The 25,958-nt window shown below is 44.2% G+C and overlaps 1 protein-coding gene across 2 annotated transcripts; it reads right to left on the bottom strand.

Annotated features, from left to right (window-relative positions):
- Positions 1-855: 855 nt before the first annotated feature.
- LOC106653115 lies at positions 856-25,464 on the bottom strand. 2 transcript variants are annotated; one of them, XM_023460672.1, is made up of 6 exons: positions 25,219-25,464; positions 21,706-22,361; positions 20,142-20,437; positions 7,596-7,916; positions 2,197-2,346; positions 856-1,748 (listed from the first exon to the last, which is right to left on the bottom strand). In XM_023460672.1, exons 2-6 carry the CDS (start codon positions 22,163-22,165, stop codon positions 1,341-1,343), a joined length of 1,635 nt encoding a protein of 544 aa, XP_023316440.1. In that variant the 5' UTR covers positions 22,166-22,361; positions 25,219-25,464; the 3' UTR covers positions 856-1,340. The 2 variants fall into 2 exon arrangements, with proteins under 2 accessions (XP_023316440.1, XP_023316441.1); XM_023460673.1 differs by having other exon boundaries at positions 21,706-22,219.
- Positions 25,465-25,958: the final 494 nt, after the last annotated feature.

Here is a 25,958-nt window from a genome sequence, read left to right as displayed (position 1 = left end):
GTAAATCCATTAGAGTATCATATGTATTATTTGCAATATTATAATGAATGCTTGGTTATATTACAAATCATAAATCAATCATATTCGTTGATCAAAGTTAAACTGTTAACAAACTTTTATCAAGATTTTGATTATGCATAAATCAAAGTTTTATAGACAATTATTATGAAATTAGTTTAAAATATGATATTAAAATTAGTTAGTAAAAAATCTTAAGTTCGGAGATTTCAAATAACAAACTATAAAAATTTCAACAAAAGTTTAGAGTACTTCAAGTGTTTTCTTTTGATTTTTCTTTCAATAACGATATGATTATTAATTATTACTTCTTTACAACAAACAATAAGCTGTCGTGGGTACTGCTTATAATAGAAAGAAAAACATTTACTTTGACTAGCCCCTTATTGTTTTATCTATCTATCTATCTACGTAACTGATATTCGACATAAATTTCAAACAAAATTTAACGTGTAAATTAAAATCTAATAATTTTCAGTGATTAAATAACATAGTTTAATTTTAAATTTTATAAAACGTAATAATCGCAATTAAAGAATCAAGTACCCAATCAAAGATTTAAAAACAAAAATACCACTCTCTTATAATTAGAGACAAAAAAATCGAGGTGAAGCAAATCGTCCGTTCGACATTTTTTTAATTTTTGCAAGACAATGTAACAGTGTTATATGGCGTGAAAAATCAAGCCGGTCGCTCCAATATATAAAATGTATAGTATATATCGATTCCACGCGTATCGTGAATTCACAATTCGAGTACAAGTCCACGGTCTAGTACAAGAGAATATAAAATAAAAAAAAAAAAAAACNTATAAAAAAAAAAAAAAAAAAAAAAACAACGCGAGTTTTTTTGTTGCTGCTATCGCTGCTGTTATATACAAAAGTAGGTATATAATAATAATAAATCGCGCATCGGCATAGTCCCCAGCGAAGCGTGCGGCTGCAGTTGCATGGAAGCAATTGTGGCGCACGTTCGGTATTGACGTATGCAGTTGCCACTGCAGGTTTGAAAATTCATCATAATCACTGGCTATGCGCGCGTGAACACGAACGAGCGACCCAGATATGTGTGTAAAAAGTAATTGTTCTCTGTTCGGTATTTTTATACATAAATATTCGTGGCGTTGCAGCGTAGCTATAAGAGAAAGAGAGAGAGAGAGAGAGAGAGATCGGCAAGTGCATGCACTCGCTTTATACCGATCGATCTCGCTTCACACGTCTCTGAGGCATTTGCATCGTGGGGTCGTCGTCGCTCTTAGCAAAAATTCCTCGCGGTCTTCTTCTTCTTATTCTTCTTCGTCTTCGTGCGGTTCATCGGCGCGTTCACGAGGTAGCCGCGGTAGTCGCTGCTTTTCTAGCCGCCTCGATGTCGCTGCCGTGATGACTCGAGGCTCGGTTGCTCTTGCGCTCCGGGTCCATGGCGATCGAGATGAACTCCTCGCTTATGCGCTTGTCCAGGCCCGTGTAGGTGTCGGTCATGTCGAGCTGCGGCGGCGGTGACTCTTTACTGGGACTCGTGGACTTGGAGCTCGATCGCTGATGATGATGATTCTTGGGGGTGTCGGGCGAGCTGGCGCTGCTCGGCGTGCCTCGGCGATAATGAGACGGATGAGCGTGTGGATGATGATGATGATGCCTGCCGCCGCTGCTCAGCTCGCCGTCCGACTGGTCCGACGAGTGGCGACGCTTCTTCTGTCCGGCCACCATCGCGGCTTGATACTTGCTGCGGGCCTGTTGAAATTGATAAATATATCAACGAGGAATTGAAGATGTATTGTAAAATACACGATTTTCACGTGTTCACAAGCTTCCGGACGCTCGCGACTTCCGTGGGAATCTGCAGCTAATGCGGAAAAGCTCGCGTGTGTGCGCGCACTCGTGATTTTACACCGTGCGCCTATAGTCGAGCGCATGTAAAACACGATCGCGATATATGTAATATACCTCATACAAAAAGAGAGAGAGAACCTCTCGCTATATAAATTTCTCCGGTATTCACGAGAAAATGATGAAAAATGTCGGCTCTTTGTATGTACTATCGCGCTGTGCGCACACGACGACGGCGGTGGCATTCTGTGTGCGATATTGTATACACGGACGAGCAAAAAAGAGCCGCGCGCGCGCTTAATTAAGCTGCCGCTGCTCGACGACGAGCGAGCCAGCGAACATCGTGACTTACGATTTGCGAGGGTGGCCGATGCTGACCGGCGACCGAGCTCGGCGGGCCCGGCGGATGATGATAGGCCGGCAGCATAGCAGGTAGATGACCGTAGGCGCCCGCCGCCACGAAGCCCCCGTGGTACTTGCCGGCTGCTATTCCGTACGGAGCCTGTGGACAAATAACAAATGCAATTCTATTATTATTGTTGTTGTTATTGGGCAGTTCGTCGTTACTTTTTGTGCTACAATATTCTATACTTTTAAAATCTCAAACAATCGTTGCGTATGTTATATAGTCAACGACGAGAAAATGATTGATTTGTATCCTGTGTGCTTTTTTCCGCGCGTCATCGAGTCCAACACTTTCGCTCTCGATCCCTCTGCCGGTCTCGATCTGTCAATCTCATGCGCGCGCGTTATACTTATAAATGTATTTATGCGACGCACGATTGGAATGGCAATTTCAAACGCATTATACAGTCACGTCGAGCATATGATATATATCGTTGCGAAAATCTATGATCGCTATGTACATATCGGATTCGTGCGTTTTATATAATATTATACGCCCGACACATGCGTACACGAGTTTGGAGTTACGACAATTTGACGAATATCGGGGTTGCACATTAATACCCGAGAAACAGAGTCAGGTAGTGGAAAAAACCCCGAGCACGCGTGCAACCATCTTCGATGACTCGCGCGCGTACGTGATTTTTTTCCAATTTTCATGCGTGCGCGCTTTGATGCATCTTGCAAGAAAGCCGTGCAAACAGCCGCAGCACACACCGATCAACCGTCAAACTGAGGCGGCAAGCGCGAATCCATTCGTCGGGAATACAATAACATTACATTTGAAAACAGGCACAGGTGGAGAGGAAAAAAAAGCGAGCCTCGTCGCGCACCGAGTCGAGTTAAGGAGTGCTTTGGAAAACGAGTGAGAGGAAAGTCTCGACCGCGAGGACGACGACGATGACGATGCTTCACGATTACACACGTGTGTGTGTGTGTGTGTGTGAGTGCGCGCAACGCTTGCAACTGTGGTGTACAGCAGCAGCAGCAGCAGCAGCAGCAGATACACAGCGTTATAGTGGCAGAGGAGGAGAGCGGCCGTCCTCGAAATACCTCGAAATGTAGGTACTCGCTCGCCTCGGGGCTATTATCGATTTACCACGCACACACGTGCACACATTATAACGTGTGCGCGGCAATGCGCTTCACCGCGATCATTGCAACACATTTCGTTTTTGTATTCATTTCTTTCCTTTTTCTTTTCTTTTTTTTTAACTCTGCGTAAATCGGTACTCGGAGGGAAAAAAGGAAATAAGAAAATCGTTAATATCAATATCGATGGGTATGAAAAAAAACTTTCGAGCGAACTACCGTTTTACACGATCTTATTACGGTCGCAACGAATTCCGTAGCCTAAAAGTATATGCATCTTCGATCTTCGCTGCTACACATTCATCCATCGTCGCGTCGATGTCGTCGTCGCGAGAGCACGAGGATTGCGTACGGTTGTACCGATCTGCCGCGTTTATTGAACGACTCGCGATCCGGAACTGTATTACGTTTTGTGCAGTGTGCGTTCGTACGCGTGTCGACGCGAAGCATCGCGGTACAACATCGTGTGCAACGGTTATACAACTTGTACATATATTTATCACCGGTACAACAACTACTACTACTACTACTACTACTACTACCGCATCGCTACTAGTACTTCGTTTCAGTCAGCCAAGGGGACACTATATAAAGTACGTTTCGCATTTCCGTTAAGTTGACGACGACGACGACGACGGCGCGCGGGTTTCTCCATGTATCTCCTCTCTTTCTCTCTCTATCTCTGGTTCGGAGACATCGAAAAATTAGCGCGAATGAGTCAAAGTCACACAGCGGACGCCACACGAGAACAGTATATATAATACAATGCTATCGATCAATTTCTAAAATGCTAATACATATACGCACGCGGGGCCAGGCTACAACGGGAATTGACCGCGTCGTTGTCGTCGTCGTCGTCGTTGCCAGATGGAGTCGCGCCGTAGTACTCTGTGCAATACGCGTGCTTCTGAACTTTCTATAATATACGCGTATGTGTGTGTGTGTGTGTGTGTGTGTGTGTGTATGTGCGCGCATCGGCAATTTAGCTACGCGACCATCGAGACTCGCGAGCTATGAGCTTTTAGTGTGTCATCCTCGCGACTCGGCCATAAGTATACAAAATGTGTGCAGAGGTCAAGAGAACGTGTCACCGCGGAATTTTTTTTCTCTCCCTCGTAAAAGTATAAATGATATTTTTATATCAATGGCTCGCATGAATCGCCCAAAGGAGGCGTCGAGAGAGCGACACCGATTAACTCGTTTAATTAAAACAATCGCAACGCGTCGTATTAGTGAAGTCGTATCGCGAAGAATCGGGATGCGCGAGAGACACAAATGATTATTACTCCAAGTGCGAGTGCAAAATAGATGAACTACACGAAGCTGTAATATAAAGCTCGGCTCCGACTCTCGTTTCTCGCGCGGTACTTACAATTATCTATAAAACGAATCTTCTTCTCCTTCTGCTTCTTCTTCTTGTGAGCTCATATGACAACAATATTATTCGAGCGTTGCATATTTTTATTTATTACAAAAGACACGGTTAAAAATGTTTACGTTAAAATTAATGTAAAAGTGAAGGAAGTTTTTTTAGAAAGATCGATTAATTGATAAAAGAAAATAATTTCTTGAATAACCATAAAAAGAATAGCCAATTTGGACTTTTAGACTGAATTTATTGACTTGAACTTGAACTGTGCTTTGACTTATACAATTCTTTTGACTTGGCTACTTGCAGATTTAAAAATAAAGATACTCGCCATCTAGTGGTAGAGGCTGGTAATAATTAATCGAAATTTCATACATTATTAAAATTAAATTTAAGTAGATAATTAAGTTTTTGAATGAAACTGAACGACATAGACAATTTGAAATTAATAATTTTAATGTTTGATTTTTAAATTAAATCAGCGTTCAATTGAAAGTTGAGTTCTTAAACTGTATGCTAGCTTTTCTTTGTGGCGTCGTCGTCATCTTCGCGCCGGCGCCGAAATGGCGCACGAGACAAAATATCCCTTTAGATCTGCACCCACGTTTTTATCAACAGCTGTTCTCTCTCTCTCTCTCTGTCTGCTCTGCGCGAAAAAAGGCTCGTAACGGATGCAAAGCGAATCGATACACCGGAGTCATGTATACACCGATCATCTTTGCCGGTCCGCTCGCGGCACGTTTACATGCGCTTCTGACTGCAAAAAATCCGCACGTACATCTGCGCGGATATAATGACAGCCGCGACTACGTACAGCATTACTCCTCTCTGCCACAGATCGGTATACGTAATTCTTATTACGAGTCGCGTTATAAGTGGGTACCAATATATATAAAACGGCCAAGATCGACGACCACGAGGATTGAGAAGCTCGAGATATATAAGAGAGAAGAAGCGCAAAGGGATCGAAGCGGGCACACGAGCTGCTCCGTTCTCTCGTTGCGCAAAGTCATTCGTTCGCGGCATTTGGCACGGAGCGTAAAGCAATTAACGATTCGCTATTTCGCTGCTCCACGCGTCGCGTAATGCCGTCGCACAATCGCACATTCCACGAGCTGCTAATTATATCTATCGTACGTTGTATGCGTCGCGAATCGGGTGTCGAAAGAGAGAGAGAAAAAAACAACAACAACAACGACAAGAAGAGCAACAGAACCGACGACGGAACTGGTCGCATTGAGTTTTCACTCGATGCGTCGTTACTACTATAAAGTGCTCGCGTGAGCGAGTCATAAAATCCGCGAATTTAGAGAGTTACAGACACGCGCGCGCGCGCGAGAGTGCTGAAAGGCAAAGAGGAAAAATTGACGCGTTATATTTTTCGATACTAAATATATACGATACTCCACGTCTAAGCTCTTTAGCACCGAACCCGCGTTCGATCATAGAAGCAATTCGTATATGATACATGATGCACGAGCGCGCAGATAAGCCACTGTATACAGCGCAACTACGCGCAGACGCGAGAAGCTCCGTATAGCGAGCGTCCAGTACGTATATAGAGATACATATATAAAAAGGCACCGTGAATGCAGTAGAAAGTGGTAGATATTACGGGATTTATTAACGCGAGTGTGGGAAAAGAAAAACGATCGCCGCCGCTCGCGGAGAAATGTGCGTGTGCTGCACGTGCAGACGCGACGTGCGAGGGCGACGCGCGCCTGTAGTGCGGACCTTTATATACGTGTGCGCGACGATGACGCGCGCAGAAAGCCGATCGTGAGATTAATAACGATTTTATATAGAGTTGATGGATAGCGCGCGAGATGATGTGTATCGCGCGGACGAGTGAAATTTTCGCGATCCAGTGAAAACTTTAGCGAGAAAAAAAAAGTATTAAACGAGCAAATATATATGGAAGCACTCGAAAGATAACACCTGTATGTACGCGCCAATGTAAATATTTATTAGCCTCGCTTTTTCCGCCGAATCTCTATAAACTGGGTCAAATTGTCAAATCGACTAGATCGAGCCGGCCTAATCGAAGTAGGCTTCCACATAAATGTACGTATGTAAATTATAAAGATCGCGCGTTTCGCGGGCCACGGAAAAAGAGCGAGCGAGATAAATCGCCCGGACCACTCGGGTTAATAATACAATTATAAACGAGATGAAAGTGTTTTACGCAGTTTTACGCGCGCGCGCGCACACAGCTTATCGATCCGAATGCTATGTAGGTATTTTATACATTATAAATTGATTTTACGAGATTCCAAAACTCGGCTTGAATTACATTCATATAAATACGCGACGTATACGGAAGGAAAGTGCTACGCGTGTGTGTATTGGCACGCGAATGATGGATATTACCAATATCGTACACCGAGCGCAGGTGTATATGCCTATACCGCGCGTACGCACGCGATTGCGATCTCGAGAAATATACGGGTTTTTTTTTTCGTGATCGCCAAGCCGGCTTGGCGTTTCTCTGTCAATATTCGGCTTTTCTCCGATTCGTATCTTATGCCATTCTTCCTTTATATATTCATGTGCGTGCGTTATCCGAAGAATCCACGCGAGCAGCTCTCTCGATTAATCGATGCGCGCGGCTGCTACGTGTACACACGCACACAATGCACGCGCGTACGCTGAACGTCGATCGTTTACTCAATATAAATCGGTTACACCGCGACTGCACTCCGTGATACAAACAGAAAGAAAAACGAAAGTACTTCGCGCGCCTGTTATACGAAACCGCAAAAAAATTCCGCGAAATTCCCGGTAAAGCACTGTCCGTTCTACGAAATCGTATTTCAGAGAATAACAATGATTTTGTTGAAAAAAAAAAAAAAATAATAACAATAATAATAAGAGAAGCTCGTTACCTGGATCATCGGATGCATGGGCATCGGCACGGGCTGCACCACGTAGAACGGCTGATTCTTGCTCGGCGACTGGGCGATCACCCACTGGTGCACCATGTTGCGGGTCTTCAGGTTCTTGCCTTGGCCGTCCACGGCCACCACGCAGGCCTCCAGATCGTCTTGGCAGTCGTCGGAGGCGGGTCTGAGGCAGCTGCAGAGCTTGGGGGCCAGGGTCAGGCTCGTGTAGCCCGACAGGAAGAGCTCGGCGCAGGAGGCCACGAGCAGGCCGCAGCTCGCCAGCAGGCCCGACCAGCCGGCCTCGACCTCGACGCCCTCGTCGTCCTACGAAGAAAGGCAGAAAAGAAAAACAAGATGAATATAAAAATTAAAGCGATTATACAGAGACAAAGTTTATACTGCGCGTAATATGTATAAACGAGTTTCATTTGCATTGTTTTACGTGAAATTGCGAAAGGCGCGACTGCTTTTCTTTCTCTATCTCTTGGCCATGCCTATATGTATTATACTATCAGTATAGAGATTCTAACAATCGATGGGAAAGTTTCGTCGAATATACCGTATTCGAAAGACTTCGCACACACGGCCCTCCAGTACTCGGAGACAAAGCTCCTCGAGATTGCAGCAGCAGCAGCAGCCTCTCGTACGTGGTATGATTTCTCATCTCTTTATGCACTTGTTCGCGCGCTTGGCCTTCAAGGTCTATTGTACTCCCGAGTGTCTTAGGCATGCCAATGTATTCTCTCGGCTAAATAATCCCGAGCTACTGCACCTATTTGGCTGCAGGACTCGGATCTTGGTCGAACGAGCTTTTTTTTGAACGATCCTCCTTTTTTTTGTTTGTTTGTTTCTAATGAAATTTCATCACATTTTTTTGTAATGTAGATACTCTATATTACTATTGGGTAAGCATGATTTAACCCGTGAAAAACGATATGCGATATGTTTTTTAATTCAGGTGCGTCTAGATGCAAAAGTCTGTTCTCTCGCTCTTGCCGCAATTATTTGACTACTCGCTCTCTTACATTTTCAACGTCTAGTGTTATTGAGAGTTTTGCAATCTTTTCATGCCATTTTAATAAATAAAAATATCGATTCATCAAAATCGATATTTTTATTTGTTTCTTTCTGCCTTTCTCGGCTTTAGAAAATGATATACACCCATCGAATTGTGCAGTAAGCAGCGCTATGCTTTCCCACGAATTACGCGTGATATAGAGCTCTGCGTAAAGATCAAGTGCAAGCTCTTATTTCGCACGTGAATCGTGTGCACTTCTTTTTCATAGTCCCGGGGCGTGCACACCTATATTGACTTTTTTCGTTCGTACATTACGATTGAAAATTTCTTTCACGAATCTCTCGTACTGCAGAATCGCGTGCAAAATCGCAAGCGGGCGATCGAGACTTTCTTTCGGTCGCACTTGTAATTTAATAATAAACACGCCTCGACTGATACAGCTTTTATTGTCTCGACTCTCGTCGTCGTCGCACACAGGCATATAATAAATATTATTATATATTTACTTTCTTTCGAGCTCTGTTCCTATTTATATATGTAATAATTCGCACACATAGAGTTTTACGGCGCCTGCAACTCTCGCTCGTGTACCAGTAAATAGATATTTAATAACAAAAGTTCATCGAATCGAACGTTATACATTTGATTCAGCCAATTATTGTCGCTGTCGAGCGCATGTACATACATCGGACTTTGAGCTGAAAAGCTATACGTGTTGGTAAAAGATCGAAGAAGAATTTCTAGCTCTTTCTCTGCAAGCACGTATTTATACCGTCGTCGAGTAATAATCCCGTATATACCATGTATCGGACATCCCTCTAGGTATACGTATACACAACACGTCGGCACGACTTTTCTCTCTCTTCCTCGCGGCGGTCGCGATCACACGTAGAGATGCAGCTCTTTCTATCCTTCTTTCAGGCATCTCCGAGGCAGCAGCAGCTGAGCCCGAGCCGAGAGAGTAGCTCGGCGATGCTTTGTGTGATGCACGAATGTGTCTATGAGCCAAGTCTCTCTCTATGTATAATGACCGAGCTGCAACAGCAATATCGTCTCTCTCTCGAGGCGAACTTTCTCTCAACCGCCCCGATATCAGCTGTGAACCTATACGAAGGCTGCAGTTTGGCTTTTGTGTCTATACATGCTATGCAACGTTTTACAGAATATACATTGACACTATATACAGCGCATCGCGGACTTGTGCTTGGCGCGTGTGTGTGTGTGTGTGGAAGTCACAGCGAGGCGAGTATTACATTGTTTGACTTTGAGCTTTCGGGCTCGAATTTATAAGAGGAGACAATTACACGTTGTACTATATGGTACACCATGTTTACACGCTTTATACGCTCATGCAGACGGGCACGGGTGGGGAATTAGATTCAATATATATATAACGAAGGAAAGAATAACAACGAGCCTCGTGGAACAATCTACGGATTCGATCTTAATGGCAAATTGTGTGTGTGTGTGTGCTTGGTTTCGTTTGCCTACACACCATACATGTAGGTACCAACGCGCGAGCGAGCGCACAGCTATGCACAAAGCGCCGATATCTCTCCTTTATTCTTTCTCTTAATGCGTTATACATTATAATGTTTTAGAAAGCCCTCCCCGCCGCCGCCACCGAATGAACTATTTTAATGGACTGCCGACTCCTGGTGCATGTCTTACATTTATATTATAGAGATTTCAATTTCACGCTGCAGCGTGATTAACTAAATACACACACACGTATCTAATGTACACTCGTCTACGTGCACTTTTGTGTTTCTCCTATAAAAGGACTACTGCTGCTGCTGCTGCTGCCGCTGACGCACACACGTCATAAATAAATATATCGAACGGCGGCGGCAACTCTCGCGATTCCTCCGCGAAAGCATGTGTGTACGCGATATGCGCGAAGTGCTATTATTATATTTACGTGCGAGTGCGCCGCGCGTCGAAAGCTGCGAGCACACAAGAGATATTTATGTATGATTTCTGTCTATGCATGCATGCATGTCATGTAGCAGCAGCAATGGAAAAGTTATGTACTTATACACGAAAATATAATCAGCTTTTTTGCGCCTCGAGGCGAAATACCCGCGGGTCAATCGCTTCGGCAAACATTACAGTCTTTATATCATATTTTATCCATATAAAACGCGGGTCATTTTCGTCCTCGATTACATATACCAATTCGAGTCGGCGCGGCGCGTTAATATAAATATAAGTGAAAATATACGTGTATGCGCGTAGGCGCGCAAATAAATTAAACACAATTAAGCGCTTATCCAGATTTTCAGCCGCGGCAAACATCCTTATCGCGTACTGTCGATCTCGCGCGGAGTGTCTGTATTTATACATATAATACCCAACAGCTGTAAGATCAGCCTCTCGGCACCTTATACGTATATATACAGCGCTCGAAAGCGCGGCTAAGCGCCAACAACAACGGCCTATCTCACTTCTGAATCTCGACGCGATTTCGGATACCGATGCCAATGATGATGATGATGATGATGATGATGTTTGACTCTTTCTTTTGCGGGAAAATCTACCACGCGCGATCGTTTTTCACGATTTTCGAGGGTGTGTAAATCAATGCCGCGTGGATTATTTCGAGATAAAATCAAGCGCGAGGATGAGCAGCGCGCGGAAATTTCCCTTTCGAGGTGACAATCAACGGCTTTCAGGGCTGACTCGATGCAGCTGACGATTGTCTATGCACTAACGAGCGCCCAAAAGCACCTTTAATGCCTTTCTTTCCTACTCGCTGTCAAGTTCAATGCGATTCCAATGAAACGACTCGTGTTTATATACTCTTGTAAAAAAGGAACTTTCCAATTTTTGCCTATATAAAGGCAACGATCGAGCCCCGATAAATCGTCCTTTTTTCATCAGCGCAAGTACATAATATAGTATAGGCAGGTACACAATTTTTTCGACAATTCTTTTCTTTAATTAGACTCCAAGCTGTACCACGTGTTATCTGTACTAGGCATCGAAGTCCATTGCACAATTTTCGAATAAAGTGGCGATTTTTTTTCGTTGTTTCTTTCGCTGACTCGATTCGCATATTTACAAGTGAAAATCAAGAACACGGCGTGGTGCAGCCGCAGCCTGCACCATTTCTATCGCTTACAGCCGTTTTAGATATACATACACAACGACCTGCACATGCTATACATGTTGTTGCCGCTTTATGTCGTACACATTATATGTACGTTTACAGAGCGACATGGAAAAGTTTATGCGCGCGCGGGCAAAACATTTCTTATCTCGGGCAATGTTAAGCCTATGCTACATGCACTCCTAAGTATATTATAATATAAGTAGTAGCCTATAGAGATATCGGATTTAGAATTCGGCACACATACACCGCGCATAAGCTAGGCGGGATAAATGCCGATTAGATTCGCTTTTCCCAGGAGGCATTTATTGATATTTTTGCGCGAATTCATGCCCTGAATCGGAACATTTTGGTACCGCCATTGCATATTTGTTGCGTAAAACGTGCACACACATCTCGAGAATATCGATTAGACATTGGAGAAAAATCGGCGGAATTCATGGCGGACCGCCGATCGATCGATCGATCCCACCCATAATCACTCGTGACTCATGAATTTTTCGACGATGTATACGTGCGCGTCTAGCTGCAGCGCAGAATATATACGCAACGCGCAACGAGACTTGGATTATTTATACGATATATAATGATAAATTCAATTAAAAGTAACAATTGAATTTCACCGCCTGTAGCAGGTTGTTGGGGGCCCCACATACAGCATCAATGGTCCAACGAGGCACGACGCCGTACTACAACAACAACAACATCGCAAAGCAATTATGATTAATCGAAACGATACGTTACGTACCACGTAGCAGGTACTATATGGTACTATACATGCGAGTGGAAAAGTAGAAACGATCGTGTGCGATGCCGATCGTTGTAGTACACATTATGCGATTGGGATCTCGCACGCGGTGCACGCGCCGAGTTAAAAAAAAATATAAATAAAGAAGGAAATAAACGAGAGTGAAAAATCAATAATAGAACGAGAAAGTGGAAAAATTTCATGCACCTTTCGGTTTCGGTCGAAAGAAGAAAAATTGCGGAATTGATAAGAACGTGAGCGCGCGCGCCGCGTGCGAGCCTAATACGATATTCGTAACTTTCAAATCTTCGTATACAGATCCGTTAAAATGGAGTATAAAGTAACTTTTCGTTTCTTCGGACGGAAGCAAAGAAGAAGAAAGCGAATTAACAATAAAAAGATAACATGTACACAAAGTCAGGAATTACCACTGAGGTAAGCGTTGTTGAATATTAAGGCAACACATTGATTTATTTTTTAACATTAGTAGATAGGGGCCGTACAAATAGTGCATGGAAATGCAATTATATAAATTATTTTTAATCTAAAAATAAACCAAAAAATGTAATTCTGTATTCGAATTAAAAAATTTTTATTGACAATATTAAAAAATTCAATCATAATTAGTGCAAGTGTTTTCCGCTAGATGGCAAGCACCTTTATTTGTAAATCTACAAGTGGCAAAGTGGCTATGTAAAATTTTTTAACGCCAATAAAAAACTATCAAAATTTACAAGTGGAAAAGTCAAAATTATTGTATAATTCAAAATATGCCTTTTTTTATTAATATATAAACAAGATTCAATGTTAATCGAGTCAACACAGTCAAGGAATCAAATACCAATCTTGTAGAATTTTGCTAAGAAAAACGTTTAGAATACCGACTGGTGCAAACATGACACAATAAATATTCAAGTCTAGCTATAAGAGAAGAATATGCATATTCCCATAGGCATGGCGAGGATGACGTTTTATCAGTCAAACGTAAGGTAGGTCACAAGGGAATGCTGAGGTTCTATACTCGACCGGGACAAAGTAAAACGGACATTTCGAAATTGTCTACGAGCTACGGTAAACAAGGTTTGTAAGCATCCATCGATATAGTCGAGCATAAGATTTGTCTTCTATGTTTCAATTTAGGTTTACAGAAATTTATACAGATTTATATTATGATTTACATGTATTTTTTGATATTTGTTAATACATAGAAATCCCCGAGATGGATTTCGGTAGGTGGAATGTTTAGATCTCTTTAGGGCAGGCTGGCTTATATGCCTGCAGCCTTACTCGCTCTCATTCGGGAACTGTGGCGGGTCACATAAACGCCACCTAACGGAGGAGATCTAAACATAAGTCATGTACCAAAAATAAGGCGTTCGCGTTTTTTTTTACAAAAAAAACAAATATAAGCCATGACATATTTCGGTAGAACACGGTAGTATTCGTTCTAGTAACTCCAATGCTTATCCAGGATATTGAATTCTTCCACGTGAATAAAAAAAAATCATTCAACTGTTACATTAATTTTGATGTGGATATTTTTGACCAATGTGTCATTCGCGATAAAAAAAATAAAAAAAATAAAAATAATAATAATAATAATAATTATAATAATAATAATAATAATAATAAGCCCAAAGTACAGCGTGCAAGTACTTTGCGTATGTGTAGGCGCGTATAATCTGCGGGAGATCGTCGGAATGAAAAGTCGTGCACCGCGTTGAACAGAGATCGCGAGCTTTACACACGCTAATGACCACCACCAGCAGTAGCAACGGAGAGCCTGCACATTTTTTCGTCTGTTTAAATATGCATCACGCTCGAGCGAGAAAGTAAGAGTTTTTAGCGCAGCGTGTGCACGCGTGCTTTTCGGTACGCTATATATCTTTCCCACGAATAATATCGGGTATAACAGCGTCGTGTACACATTTTGTTACGCGCTTTTTATGGACATTGTAATAACGCGAGCCCAGAAAAAAAAACACGGGCTATTTTCGTCAATAATACATTTGCATACATACATCGAAATCGCTCGATGTATACAGTGTACGTTTTACTTGCTCTACGACGTTTTATCACTTACTACACGGGGAAAACTCGAGTAAAAGAGCCAAATATAACTGTTTCGCCGCGGGTACATTACATCTCGACTCGTGCACACACACACACACATACACACGCGCGCGCGATCGGCAGTTGAGACGCGTCGTAATAATACGGAAACTCTTTCTTTCTCGGAAGATTCGCGCGCGTGGCAAAAAAGAAGTCGCCGCCGCCGCCATCGTCGCTGCGCATCTTCGCGAGTCCGTATACGAGCTTTGAGGAAGTACACACGCAGGTGAGCTGCTGCCAATTCGCACAGCGGAGAGAGAGTATTATATGTAGCAAAAGAGAGAGAAAGAGAGAGAGAGAGAGAGTCGATCACGTCGTCGACGGCGCGCTTATAGCTTGCAGGAACGTGAGGTCGCAACGACTCGGAAATCGGTATATATAACAGTACTTTGCCCATCGGCAGTTTTGCTGCAGCTGCCTCGCGTATGCTATGCAGCTTCGAAATGGTCCACACACACAGCACAATATCCGATCCCTTCGGCCATGCAGTCGGCCGCGGCCAATCGGTAGTGTGCGCGGCACACACAGCCTTGGCATTGAACTTTCTCTCTCGGGCGTTCGCTCGATTTCTTCTTTGCTCTGGCATGTTCACGCTGTGTCTGCAGCAGCAGTATGTGCGTGTATACCGGTGGCAGGTCCAGTGGCGCGCCGGTGGCTGTATATGTGCAGCGGCTCACCTGTTTCACGAACGCCCACACGCGCGCGTGTCTCTCTCGGGGCTCTGTCGCGATCGAGCCGAGAGAGAAATCCGGGCATGCGTTGGTGCGCGCAAACGAGGTCATCGTCTGACTGCATGATGCACTGTACCATACGTCAGCAGCAGCAGCAGCAGCCAATTTCAGCCACCAGGCGGCTAATTATATCAGCATATAAAAGAAAAGGCTGCGGCAGCAGCAGCCGTCGATCGGTACGAGAAAATGCCGATTTATATGCGCCGCGGCTCGGATCGTTCTTCGGAGAGAAAACGCCTCTGTGCAGCCGGGCATTTTTCACTTCGATCGTGCGCACACATGAAACTGCGCGCGATACACTTTCGGACACTCGATCGATCGGCCAAGGAACGCAGCTTTTGTATACGGTTGCGCGTGCATTTGTGTGTCTGTTGAGCGGGGCAATTCGATCGCCGCACGCTGTTAGATATTTTATCGGGCGAAATCCCTCGACTGTGACTACTATATACTATATAGCGCATTATATACGTACAGACGCCGGATTTATATGTCCGCGAGTTAGTCTGGCGCTCGAGATCGCCAATCTGGGCCAATCTATATCTACACAGAGCCATACATTGGACATTGTGTATAATACTGCTCGGCGATTTTTTGCCGCTCATTAATAAACGTGCTAGATGCATAAATTTATTCTCCATATACACGTGCGTACATTATACGTATCGACACCGGCGCGTATAATAGAGATTATTCGATCGACAGGTAGAGATTTCTTTCTCTCTTCCTACTTTTTTTTCTCAATTTTCGAAAAAAAAAAACATCTCATCAATCTTTATGTACATACGATCATCGTACGCTATCGATCGAACGCGCGCATAAGTAGCCACACAGTACACACATGTAGTATATAATAACTGTTTCTTCGCAATTTTCACGTTTTATAAATTACGCATAGCGATGCGTAAACATTATCTATCATATACGTCACAATTATTCGAGCTATGTAAACCAGCGCGAGAGCAGCGGAGGAATCTCGCGACGTTATATCGCGTCCTTTTTTTACGCGCGGATCCGTAAAGCAGAATCTTATTATAACGCCGACGGCTTAACGGGGCTCACGCTCTCTCTCTCTCTCTCTCTTTCGCTATCCCTCGCGGTTGATTTCGAAATATCAATTGGACGTTTTATCATGCCTGACTCTTTTTACGTAATCTAATGCCGCGCGCGCGAGCTGCAGCACGAGCAAGAGAATTCCTAAACGTCGCTTCGCGCCAACGTCGCGCAACTACGAACGTATCGTATGGCTGATAGCCTGGCTGGTTGGATTTTCATCCCGAATCGCGCGACGGGGGGAAAAGAATTTTGCGCGCCTCAATTGCGCGAGGCAGCAGCCGCAGCATATATACATACCTGCAGTACGCGTTACATAGAGTAAATATATATACCGGTCGCGCGAGTCGACTTTGGCGCAAAAATTCGTAATTAAATGATATTAAAGCCGGTGCTACATCGAGCGCAAATAATTACAGCGAACGACGGAATCCCACCTTACCCCGTTTCGACGTGTGTAGGATGAATTATCTCGTGAAAAAGAAGAAGAAAAAAAGGAACTTTCACTTGACTGTATACGCGCGTATGAGTGTATTTTTTGTCTCTTTTTTTTCATTTTTGCACCAGGAGTCGAGGAATTCGAAAACAGAAATGTTATTTTGTACAGTGACCTGCGCTTGCACGCGACATTAATAACACGATAAGGTTTTACATTTTTTGATACGTATTGAACGTTACCTACATATATTTATTGAAGATGATCTTTTATCTGTACATTTCCAAGCGATGATTACGAAATGATGACAATTGGAATGCATTAACAAATGAACCTGTTTAAGTTTCAACTCGATCACCTATATTTAGCACCATTCGTTTTCGTCATGGATCAGAGCTTTAAAGGAAAACAACAAAATTTCTAAACTACAATAAAGTGTTCAGCAATCTTGGTTGATTTAATGGGTAAAAAGCTACTACGGAATTTATTTTACATGTAAATTTCGCTTTGTCAGCAAACCTCGCTTTGACTTATAAAATTATTTTGACTTTATCACTTGCAGATTTACGGGTAAAACGAATTGCCATCTAGCGGTGGAGGCTTAAATTTCAAGGAAAATTTTATGAAAAAGTCTCCTAAATACACAATTCGATACCGGTTACCTGAATTTCATTATTTGATCCTACATAAAATCTGCCTTAAATTAAAGGTTTTAATATTTAGGGAAAAATTCGTACGAAATGAGACTTCTGGCTACGCTGTACTTGTAAAGTCCCAGGTTATAGAACAGATAAAAAGTTCGCCCCGTATTGCCGCATCAGTTGCTCTCGCACGATGTAAAGATACATCGTTGGATGAACTATCTCGCGGATGATTTAAGGTAGGATTATGATGCAGCGCATAGCTCGCATACGGAAAATTGTAGGCTATGGTATCATGTACCGTCTGTATGCAGAAGTTAGATTACGTATCGACGTGTTGCGTAGACCGGATATTTGACTCCTAATTACATACAGCACGAATACGCAGCGAGATTACGCGCTTAGACGCGCGTGGACTCGAGGAGGAGAGGACAAATATCCCCGAGCGGTGAGCTTGAGATACGCTTGTAATACGTAACGTTAACGATAAAAGTTAACTGAGAAGAGATTGTCACTGCAGTCCAGGTCAGAATTAAGAGTGAGTGAGAGAGAGAGAAAGAAAAGTCACGAGAGGAACGCCAAATGATCATTGGGATTCGTTGGCAGGGGGCTATGCGGCTGCCATGGACTTGGTCATATTGACCGATCGTTCGCCCAGGCGACGACCTCATTTCGTCGTGCCGCATTGCAGTTTTCTCTTTATCATTATTATCATTATTATGGTTATATGTATAAAACATCGCGACTAATTGCTCGACACTTGACGTCCGAACGCCAATCGCTCGAGGAAACGATTATGATCTTTTAAAACAAGAGCTGCGATCGCGTAGCTACACCGAGTATATAATATTTTTGCCAAACGCGCGCAAGCCTTACGATCTTTTTTGCTCTTTGGTCTTTGACGCGGGCGCGCGGGAAGAGGATCGCGGCCGCACAACAAAAGAGAAAAGGAAACGCGCAGCTATATGGAAAAGACAAGGAAGAAGAAGAAAAAGAAGAAGAAGACGAAGAAAAAGAAGAACAAGAAGTGCAGGTGAAAAAAGTCTTAAATAGAGCGCGAGGCGCGGTGTGTACGTATACGCTGCTGCGCCGCGTGTATTATGAAAAGTTGCGCGCAAGAAACCAAGGTAAATAACGGTCCCAGCCGACAGAGAGAAAGAGAGAGACAGAGATTATTATACTACACTTTGGCGCGCGAGGCATCGATGCGCTTGTTATGATAAAAAAAAATCCCACACCAACTCTATAAACGAGAGACGTAATCGTCGATGTCTCTCGGATCAGCCCATAAATAAATGTATAATACAAGCGATAACGTCGTCGTCGAGCGATGGTTAAAGTGTACATAATGTATATATTTATAATATGCATACTATATATACATACGATGTCTGGCGTCGTGTATAATCACGCGCATTAATGGACCGGCTTAATTGATATTTATGTATTATACCAGAGATGTCGGAGAGGGGGGTCGTGGCGATAGTTATGTATTTCGTTGCGGCGACTTTTTTTGTACTGGACCCAACCAGTAGTACATTTGACTTTTCGTTATAATCCAGGACCCTAGGATACGAGTTCCGCGCTTTATAATACACAACATATAATACATTTTGTATATACGTGACACGCGTACAGCAGCAGCTGCAGCAGCACTACATACATCAGAATGGAAAATTCAGATAATCATCTACGAGAAGTCGGGCGCGTGAGATTAATTCAACGGTGCAGAACTAGGCGTGTGCGCGCACAGGCTGCCGATTTTTAGCTCTCAAGGCGGCGGCGGCTCCTATATACACGTCATCTAGGCTACGTTATAAAGTGCATGGCTCTCTGCTTTGATATTGGCGATAACGAGAGATAGAGATAGAGAGAGAGAGAGAGCCAGACCCCCAGATACGATAGGTACGCGGCTAATGCAAACCGGTGGAGCCGCTGCAGTGCAGTCTCACGCGGTACCGATTTTCATTCGTTTTTCTCGATCTTTCTCTCTCGAGCTGCTGCGTCTATACGTATTTTATAATAATAAAATACACTTCAGATGTACCTTTTATTACGAGACTCGCAGCAGCAGTCAATAGTCATTGTTCCGCAACAATGACAATACGCGGCGCCCGCGAGTGTATAAATATTTTAGCGCGAATCTCGGCAGTCAACGGCCACGACGACGACATCGATTCGTCGAAGTGAAAGTTATATACTTGGTGGCGCCGCCGCCGCTGCTGCCGGACGCAGAAGTCAGCCGCCTCGTTGCATATAATATTTTTTGAATAACATTTCGCGAACGGTGACACGCTAATTGAATACGTATTGTAAAAAAGATCGACCGCAGCGCGCGGAGAGCAGAGCAATCGGCTGCAGCCGCTGCCGCCACCATCGTTGCCGCGGTGGCACGAGGATTCCAGGCTGCGACGTCGCGGAATTGCAACGCGCGCCGATTCGCTTTCGTTTTCGTTGCCATTGTGTGAGTTATTGTAATGCGCGCGTACGCAGCGAGAGAGAAAGAGGATTTTTCAATTACGAATGACTTGCGAGATCGTATCGATCCATCGAATTCTACGTGTATATAGTGTACGATCGATGTAGGCTAAACGTCTCGACAGATCGCTACGAGCGATTTCCAATGGCAATCCAGTTATAACTTCCTCTCGTATACAGACGCAAAAACAAATGGTAAATATAATATAATATCTAAACTTACCGGAAGCTGCAGTAGAGCTACGTCGGGCACGTTTCTCTGGGAGTCTCGTACGACGGCCGTCAGTGCGGTGATGGCGGCCAAGTTGGACAGGGCCAGCGCCACGAGGCTCGAGGCCAGATGCGCCGAGGCGAAGCCCGAGCTCGACTTGCCCGTCAGCGAGCTGGTCGACAGGGCGGCGACGACGCCGAGGCCGCCCGCGCACAGGGCCCCGAAACCGGCCCACAGGCCGGCGCCCGTTTGGCCGAGCGAGGCGCCGTGCACCAGCACGAGCACGCCGAACACCACCAGTATGACGCCTGTGCGACAAAAAACATAGACTTATAAATATTTAGCTGTTGTTGAGTGCGTCGGAGATGCTTATTTGGACGACATTCAATGCGATAGCGTGGGTTGCCCGTCTGTTTACTTTTTTTCAAGCAAACGATAAAATCGAGCCAATTAAATGAATGAGAAAGAATGAAAAAAGGCGAATGGCGACTGCACTTTTAGCTTTGATGAATATTTATTGAAAACAGCATTTTCTCATTTATGTCTATAAGGTATGTTAAAAAGGCAAGCGAGATATCTTTTGTTATTTTCGAATAGGTGATTTGCGTGGCTAATTTTAAAGCGTTACCGAATGAATCTCGAACGAAAGTTTTCTAATATTTTCAGCGGATGACGATTGCTACTCTATGAAATTTTTAATCTAGACGTCGTAAAATCCGCAAGTTTTTACGTTAAAAAAAATTTCTGAAACAAAAGAAATCCAAGTATCGGTTACTGCTACGCGAGTGTTTTTTTTTTCATATTGCCAACAGCATCAACCCCCTCCGGCGGCGGCGGCGACGACGCAGGTATCTCGTTTCCCGAAACCACCTCGTCACGCTCGAGATGAATCTAACAAGAGAAGTAGTTGCAAAAAAAAAAAAAAAATCTCGCTCGCGCCTCGAGTAGATATATAATATACATAGCTTCCTTTGCAGTTGCAATTTCAGACATCTCGCACGCGTCCGCAGGCTTGTGACGTATAAAAGTATGCTCGTCGATACACGCGTTGCAGCAGTGCAGAAGCAAAGAAACGAGCAAGTACGAGTCCAACGTTGGAACAAAAGCAAAGGCACTGCACCCGTGGCCATTTAACGGGGTGATCGATGCGATGCCGACCGCAGAACTCGTATTATATAAAATGAGGAATTTCGGTGATGCTATGACGCCCAATTACACGTTCTAATAAGCTATCGTCTTCGGGTTTTGATGTATATTTTATAATAATAAAAAAAAGAAGAATCGGTTATTCGCATATCTCACGGATGCATTTATATATATTTGCCAAACCGAAGGATCGCGCGCATACATATTCAAAGCTCGCGACGAGGTTTATGTACATCGGAGGATGAAAAACCGCAGAACTGGCAGAAATCCGCATTCTTGACGACGGGCAAAAAACTCGTATTTCTCGGGCATTTCGCGTTTGTGGGAGCTGTTGTCGTCGTTGATTGGAGTTTGATGCTGCACTGCAGCCATATAATAATACGACAAAAGCGACAAAAATGACTTGTATGCACAGACGACCAAAACTTACCGAGCAAGAGTTGTCCGCACGAGGTGAGCATGAGCAAGTTCGAGTCATTTTTTGGCGCGCCGCTATTTTTACTGCTGCTCTGTTGCTGCTGTTGCTGCTGTTGTTTCGTGTCGATTTGTGGCTGCTGCTGCTGTCCTGTCGTCGACGACGGCGGCGGCGGTTGCTGTAGCTGCTGCTGCAGTTGCGGCTGCAGCTGTCGAGCTTCCGCGGATGATCGATGAGCCTTTTGGCTGCTGCTTCTAGTTGGTTGCTGCTGCTGCTGCTGATCGTTCTCGACGATGAGGGCGTCTTTCGAGTGCTTGGACTCGACGCAGCTCTCGGCGACCTTGGAGGCTTCGCTGCTGCTGCTGCTCGTCGTGGAAACTTTCGACATCTTCGTCTCCTTGGAGTCGCTGCTGTTGCTCGAGTCCTGGCTGCGGACCGTCGAGTCGGCGGCCATCGTCGACGATTCCAGTGCCATCGTCTCCTATACTGCGATACAGATGTTGGCCTTGCACGCCGCGCACTGCACACTCTGCGAACTTGCCCGCTCTATACACCGAACTTTCGCATCGCCCGCACACCGAGCGCACTTTTATACGATAGAGAGACGACGATTTTTCCACACGGTCACAGGGTCACACTGCTTCGATCGACCGAAAGCTTTGCGGGTCGTGCTTTTATTTTAATACTTTTGAGATATGTATATATAAACACCCGAGCACTGTTGTTCTGGCCGCTGCTGCTGTTATATCTCTTCCCTGCGATTCCTTTTTTCCTTTTCCACTCTAGCCGCTTGTGCTGCTGCTGCACGGCTGATGTACCGTTGCCCCAGCCAGCCCCGCCAGAGGTGAAACTAATCGATCGATGTGCTTTTATATATATAAGACGTTGGCTATAGCTGAGATAATACGTTTATGTGCGCGGATAGCACACGTTGTATTGCTGCAGCCGTGGAAGATGGACTCGCGGAAGTGTAATCTGCCGCCGTCGAGTCGCTCACCTGGAACAATCATCGATTCATCGTTTGGTCAAGCTGCATCATATAGTTATACCTGTACAATTATTATCGCTAGATCGAACAATAAAAAACAATCTGTTGACATATTGTCGTCGTGATGATGATGATGATGATGATGATGATGATGATGTTATGTCGCGCCTCTATGTACGTATATAGGTACGATATATTATTACGCTATATATTCATTAGCGAGGGTACTCATGTATAATATAGCGGTATCATTATTACTGCAGGCGGCGCACGCGTTTATAAGCACGCGACGACGACGCTATGTACTCCGCGAGAGAGATCGGTAGTAGAATTGCATCGCGCCTCGGTAAATGGATGCGCGTTTAACGTTCCATATATGTAGCGATTATGTATGAGATTTATATGTTTCAAGAAATTGACAGGTCCTTTGCGCTTGTCGGTGGTGATGGTGGTGAGCCGCGCGAACGCATCGATTTGTGGATAATATTATGTACCTCGAGATAAATAGACCTGCGGCTTCGAGGAAGTTATTCGAACGGAGTCGTTAAACGGTTGCATCTATAAGTACACACACGTACACGCGCACGCAACGTATTAGTCTTTTCTTTTCTTTTCTTTTTTTTTTCAAAATTGTGAAACGCGCGCCAATAATGATCTCGGCTCTCTCGCGGTTGCGAATGGCAATCGACTTAAATTAACATTGTAATACGATAATTTCGAGATGATTGTTCTTTCGCCGAATGGCTATATAGACGTGCGCGCGCGATGTAAGAGCTATAAAATTACGCGAGCTTCGTATATCTATAGATTGCGTAAAATTTCCCGAGCAGCTCATCGTCGTTGAATGCATTCCTCGCGCGCGTATGTATACATTTTTTTCTCTCCTCTTTTGTACGAGCCGTATAAATTCCAGCTGTCGCGTAGGTGTTAAATGATCTATCGTCGATGGAGGTATTAAAAGGAAAGAAAGAAAAAAAAACTATGGATTTTTAAAATCTCGACGAATTGTATCGAGCCGTCCTTCGGAGTCGCGCGCGCGCCAAAAAACGTGACTCCTTTAACGAAACGCTAAAATTCATGGCGAAAAACAGATGTCGTGACACAACGAGAGCACGTATTATGCATATTAAAACGTCGTCGATCAACTCGTGTCTGGGGTCTTTTGTCGAAATGTATACAGTTTGTACGCGATGCCTCTCATTATCCTCAAAATCGACAGGCAGTCGGTACACAGGCTCTCTCGCGGCTCTAATTGAACGACTTGCACATAGCAGCACACACAGGCTCTGAAAATCTATTTGGCACGTGTGCGCGTTTAATAATGAAACTCGATGGCTCGGGCCCGTACAACATTGAATGCGTTTAACTATGCAACGTATGTGTATACGAATCGTAAAACACATGGTGCAGTGTGTCTGTGTGTGTGTGTGTGCCTAAGTCGCCGCGCCGAGGCCCCGAAGTAGGACAGTCATATTCCATAGGCACACTCTCATGGCTTCATGCTCGCGCGCGGCGGGCAAAATGTAGGATACTTTAAAATGTAACCAAACCACCTAGAAAAGAACGTACGTATACGCTTGCATTTCTATCCGAGTCCGTATGTGTGTGTATGGGTATACGTTTATTTTTTTCCTATAGCACAAACGCACTTTACAGTTATATTTTTCTTTTATATATATGTACACACACACACACGTACACATTTTACGAGCAACTATGAGATATAGTTACATATATTTATGTGCGAGCGAGCGAGCGAGCCTTCGCGCGCGGTGGTTGCGTATAAAGCATAAGCGCCAAAAGTTTGCATTGCCGAGAGATTTACGACGTAAATACTTTGTATTTTATATACGAGAAAACGACAATTAACGTCTCTCTGCCCGTGGCAGGGAAGAGAGAATTTTTACTCCCTCCAAGGGGCCCGATGCAAGTGCAGAACGGCTGCTGCTGCTGCTGCTTGCGGTGCGCGGAGTACGTAAATATCAATGATTAACGCTCTTAATGCGACTACTTTGATATTACATGTATATCGCTTCGGGAATTAGGACGGAATTTCGCGATCTCTCCATCTCTTTCGATAAAAAAAAAACAAATTTACGCTCCGTTGGAAAATAAGTACGCGAGCTAAAAGGCTGCAAAAATTCAACCACGACGAGCACACGACAATTGTTGTACGATGATTTTTCAATGGAATGACAATGTGGATCGGACGTTTTTTCGGAACGTTTCGAACGAGGAGAAGAAAGTTTTTCTTTGGATTCTCGGTTCGCTTTTTTGCTTCTATTCTCCGGTAGGATAAGAGACCTTTATTATTTGTTTTCGTTGAAATTTTACGAAAATGTGTCGACGGAAAAAAAAAATTTTTTTTTGCTTGTGTCAAAACCGCCAAAAAAGAATCCACGTCGTATGTACATACGCGTCGAGAATAAAAGCTCGAGACGAGCTTCAATTCAAACGAAAACACACAGCCACACTCTTGATCGAATCACTCTAACCAATTATCACACACTCGATAAAACACTGAGAAAATTAATAAGCACCTTTTGCATAAAAGATTGGCACCTTGCGCGTGTGAAACGCTTCGACGCACAATTTGTCACTCGAGTATGTGTCTCGCTCTTCGAACCGATCGCCAATCGCCGGCTACTCTACGATGAACGCGTTCTCGACTCTTTCGATCTCTTGCGCTCGTGTGTATAAAGCGCAAAAATAAGAATCTCGCGCGCGCGCTCGAGAGAGAAAGGCACTACTATATACTTTTGGCACACTCGCGTGCACAAACTCGCTGCTGTGCGCTTCGGTCAGTAACTGACTGGCAAGTTTCACCGGCAGGTTGCTCGAAGCTCTCGGAGTCGGAGCAGCGGCAGCGGCAGGAGATCCCTTTCTCTCGACACGCTGCGCTCCGCCGCGACTATATATAGGTAGATATATGCTATATATCGCATAGCAGGTATATAGCCGATGTTTTGAGCAACATCAGCAGCCACCCACCGCCACCGTCGTCGCAGCTGAGAGCTCCTTTTCCTCCTTTCTTGGCGCGCGCGCGGCCTTTTCTCGCTCTTTCTACGCGATTTCGCGCAGACAAGTGTCGCGCGTCAATGATATGCTTCAATGCCGAGTTTTAGTTCATTTTATTCGGAAAAAAAGGTTATGCCGGCTAGCCGGTACACAAGTTGTTTACGTTAGAATTTTGTGAGCTCGCGTCAGTCGTTACTTACCTTAATTGTAATTGTTTTTTTTTTCGCATATTTTACTAAGGATTGAAGCGTTCCCGACTGCA

This window comes from Trichogramma pretiosum, unplaced genomic scaffold (genome assembly GCF_000599845.2).
Source record: "Trichogramma pretiosum strain Unisexual culture from Peru unplaced genomic scaffold, Tpre_2.0 scaffold30, whole genome shotgun sequence".
Taxonomy (NCBI): domain Eukaryota; kingdom Metazoa; phylum Arthropoda; class Insecta; order Hymenoptera; family Trichogrammatidae; genus Trichogramma; species Trichogramma pretiosum.
Note: the sequence above shows the minus strand (reverse complement) of the source record. Positions and strands in the feature narration are given on the sequence as shown.

What these genes read in the sequence shown, in the direction of transcription:
- LOC106653115 (XM_023460672.1), bottom strand. Translation starts at nt 22,165, where the DNA reads ATGGCACTGGAATCGTCGACGATGGCCGCCGACTCGACGGTCCGCAGC. An exon ending in GTGCGGACAACTCTTGCTCG is followed by an intron (nt 20,438 to 21,705) that starts GTAAGTTTTGGT and finishes TTTGTCGCACAG; the next exon opens with GCGTCATACTGGTGGTGTTC. An exon ending in CCATGCATCCGATGATCCAG is followed by an intron (nt 2,347 to 7,595) that starts GTAACGAGCTTC and finishes ATTTGTCCACAG; the next exon opens with GCTCCGTACGGAATAGCAGC.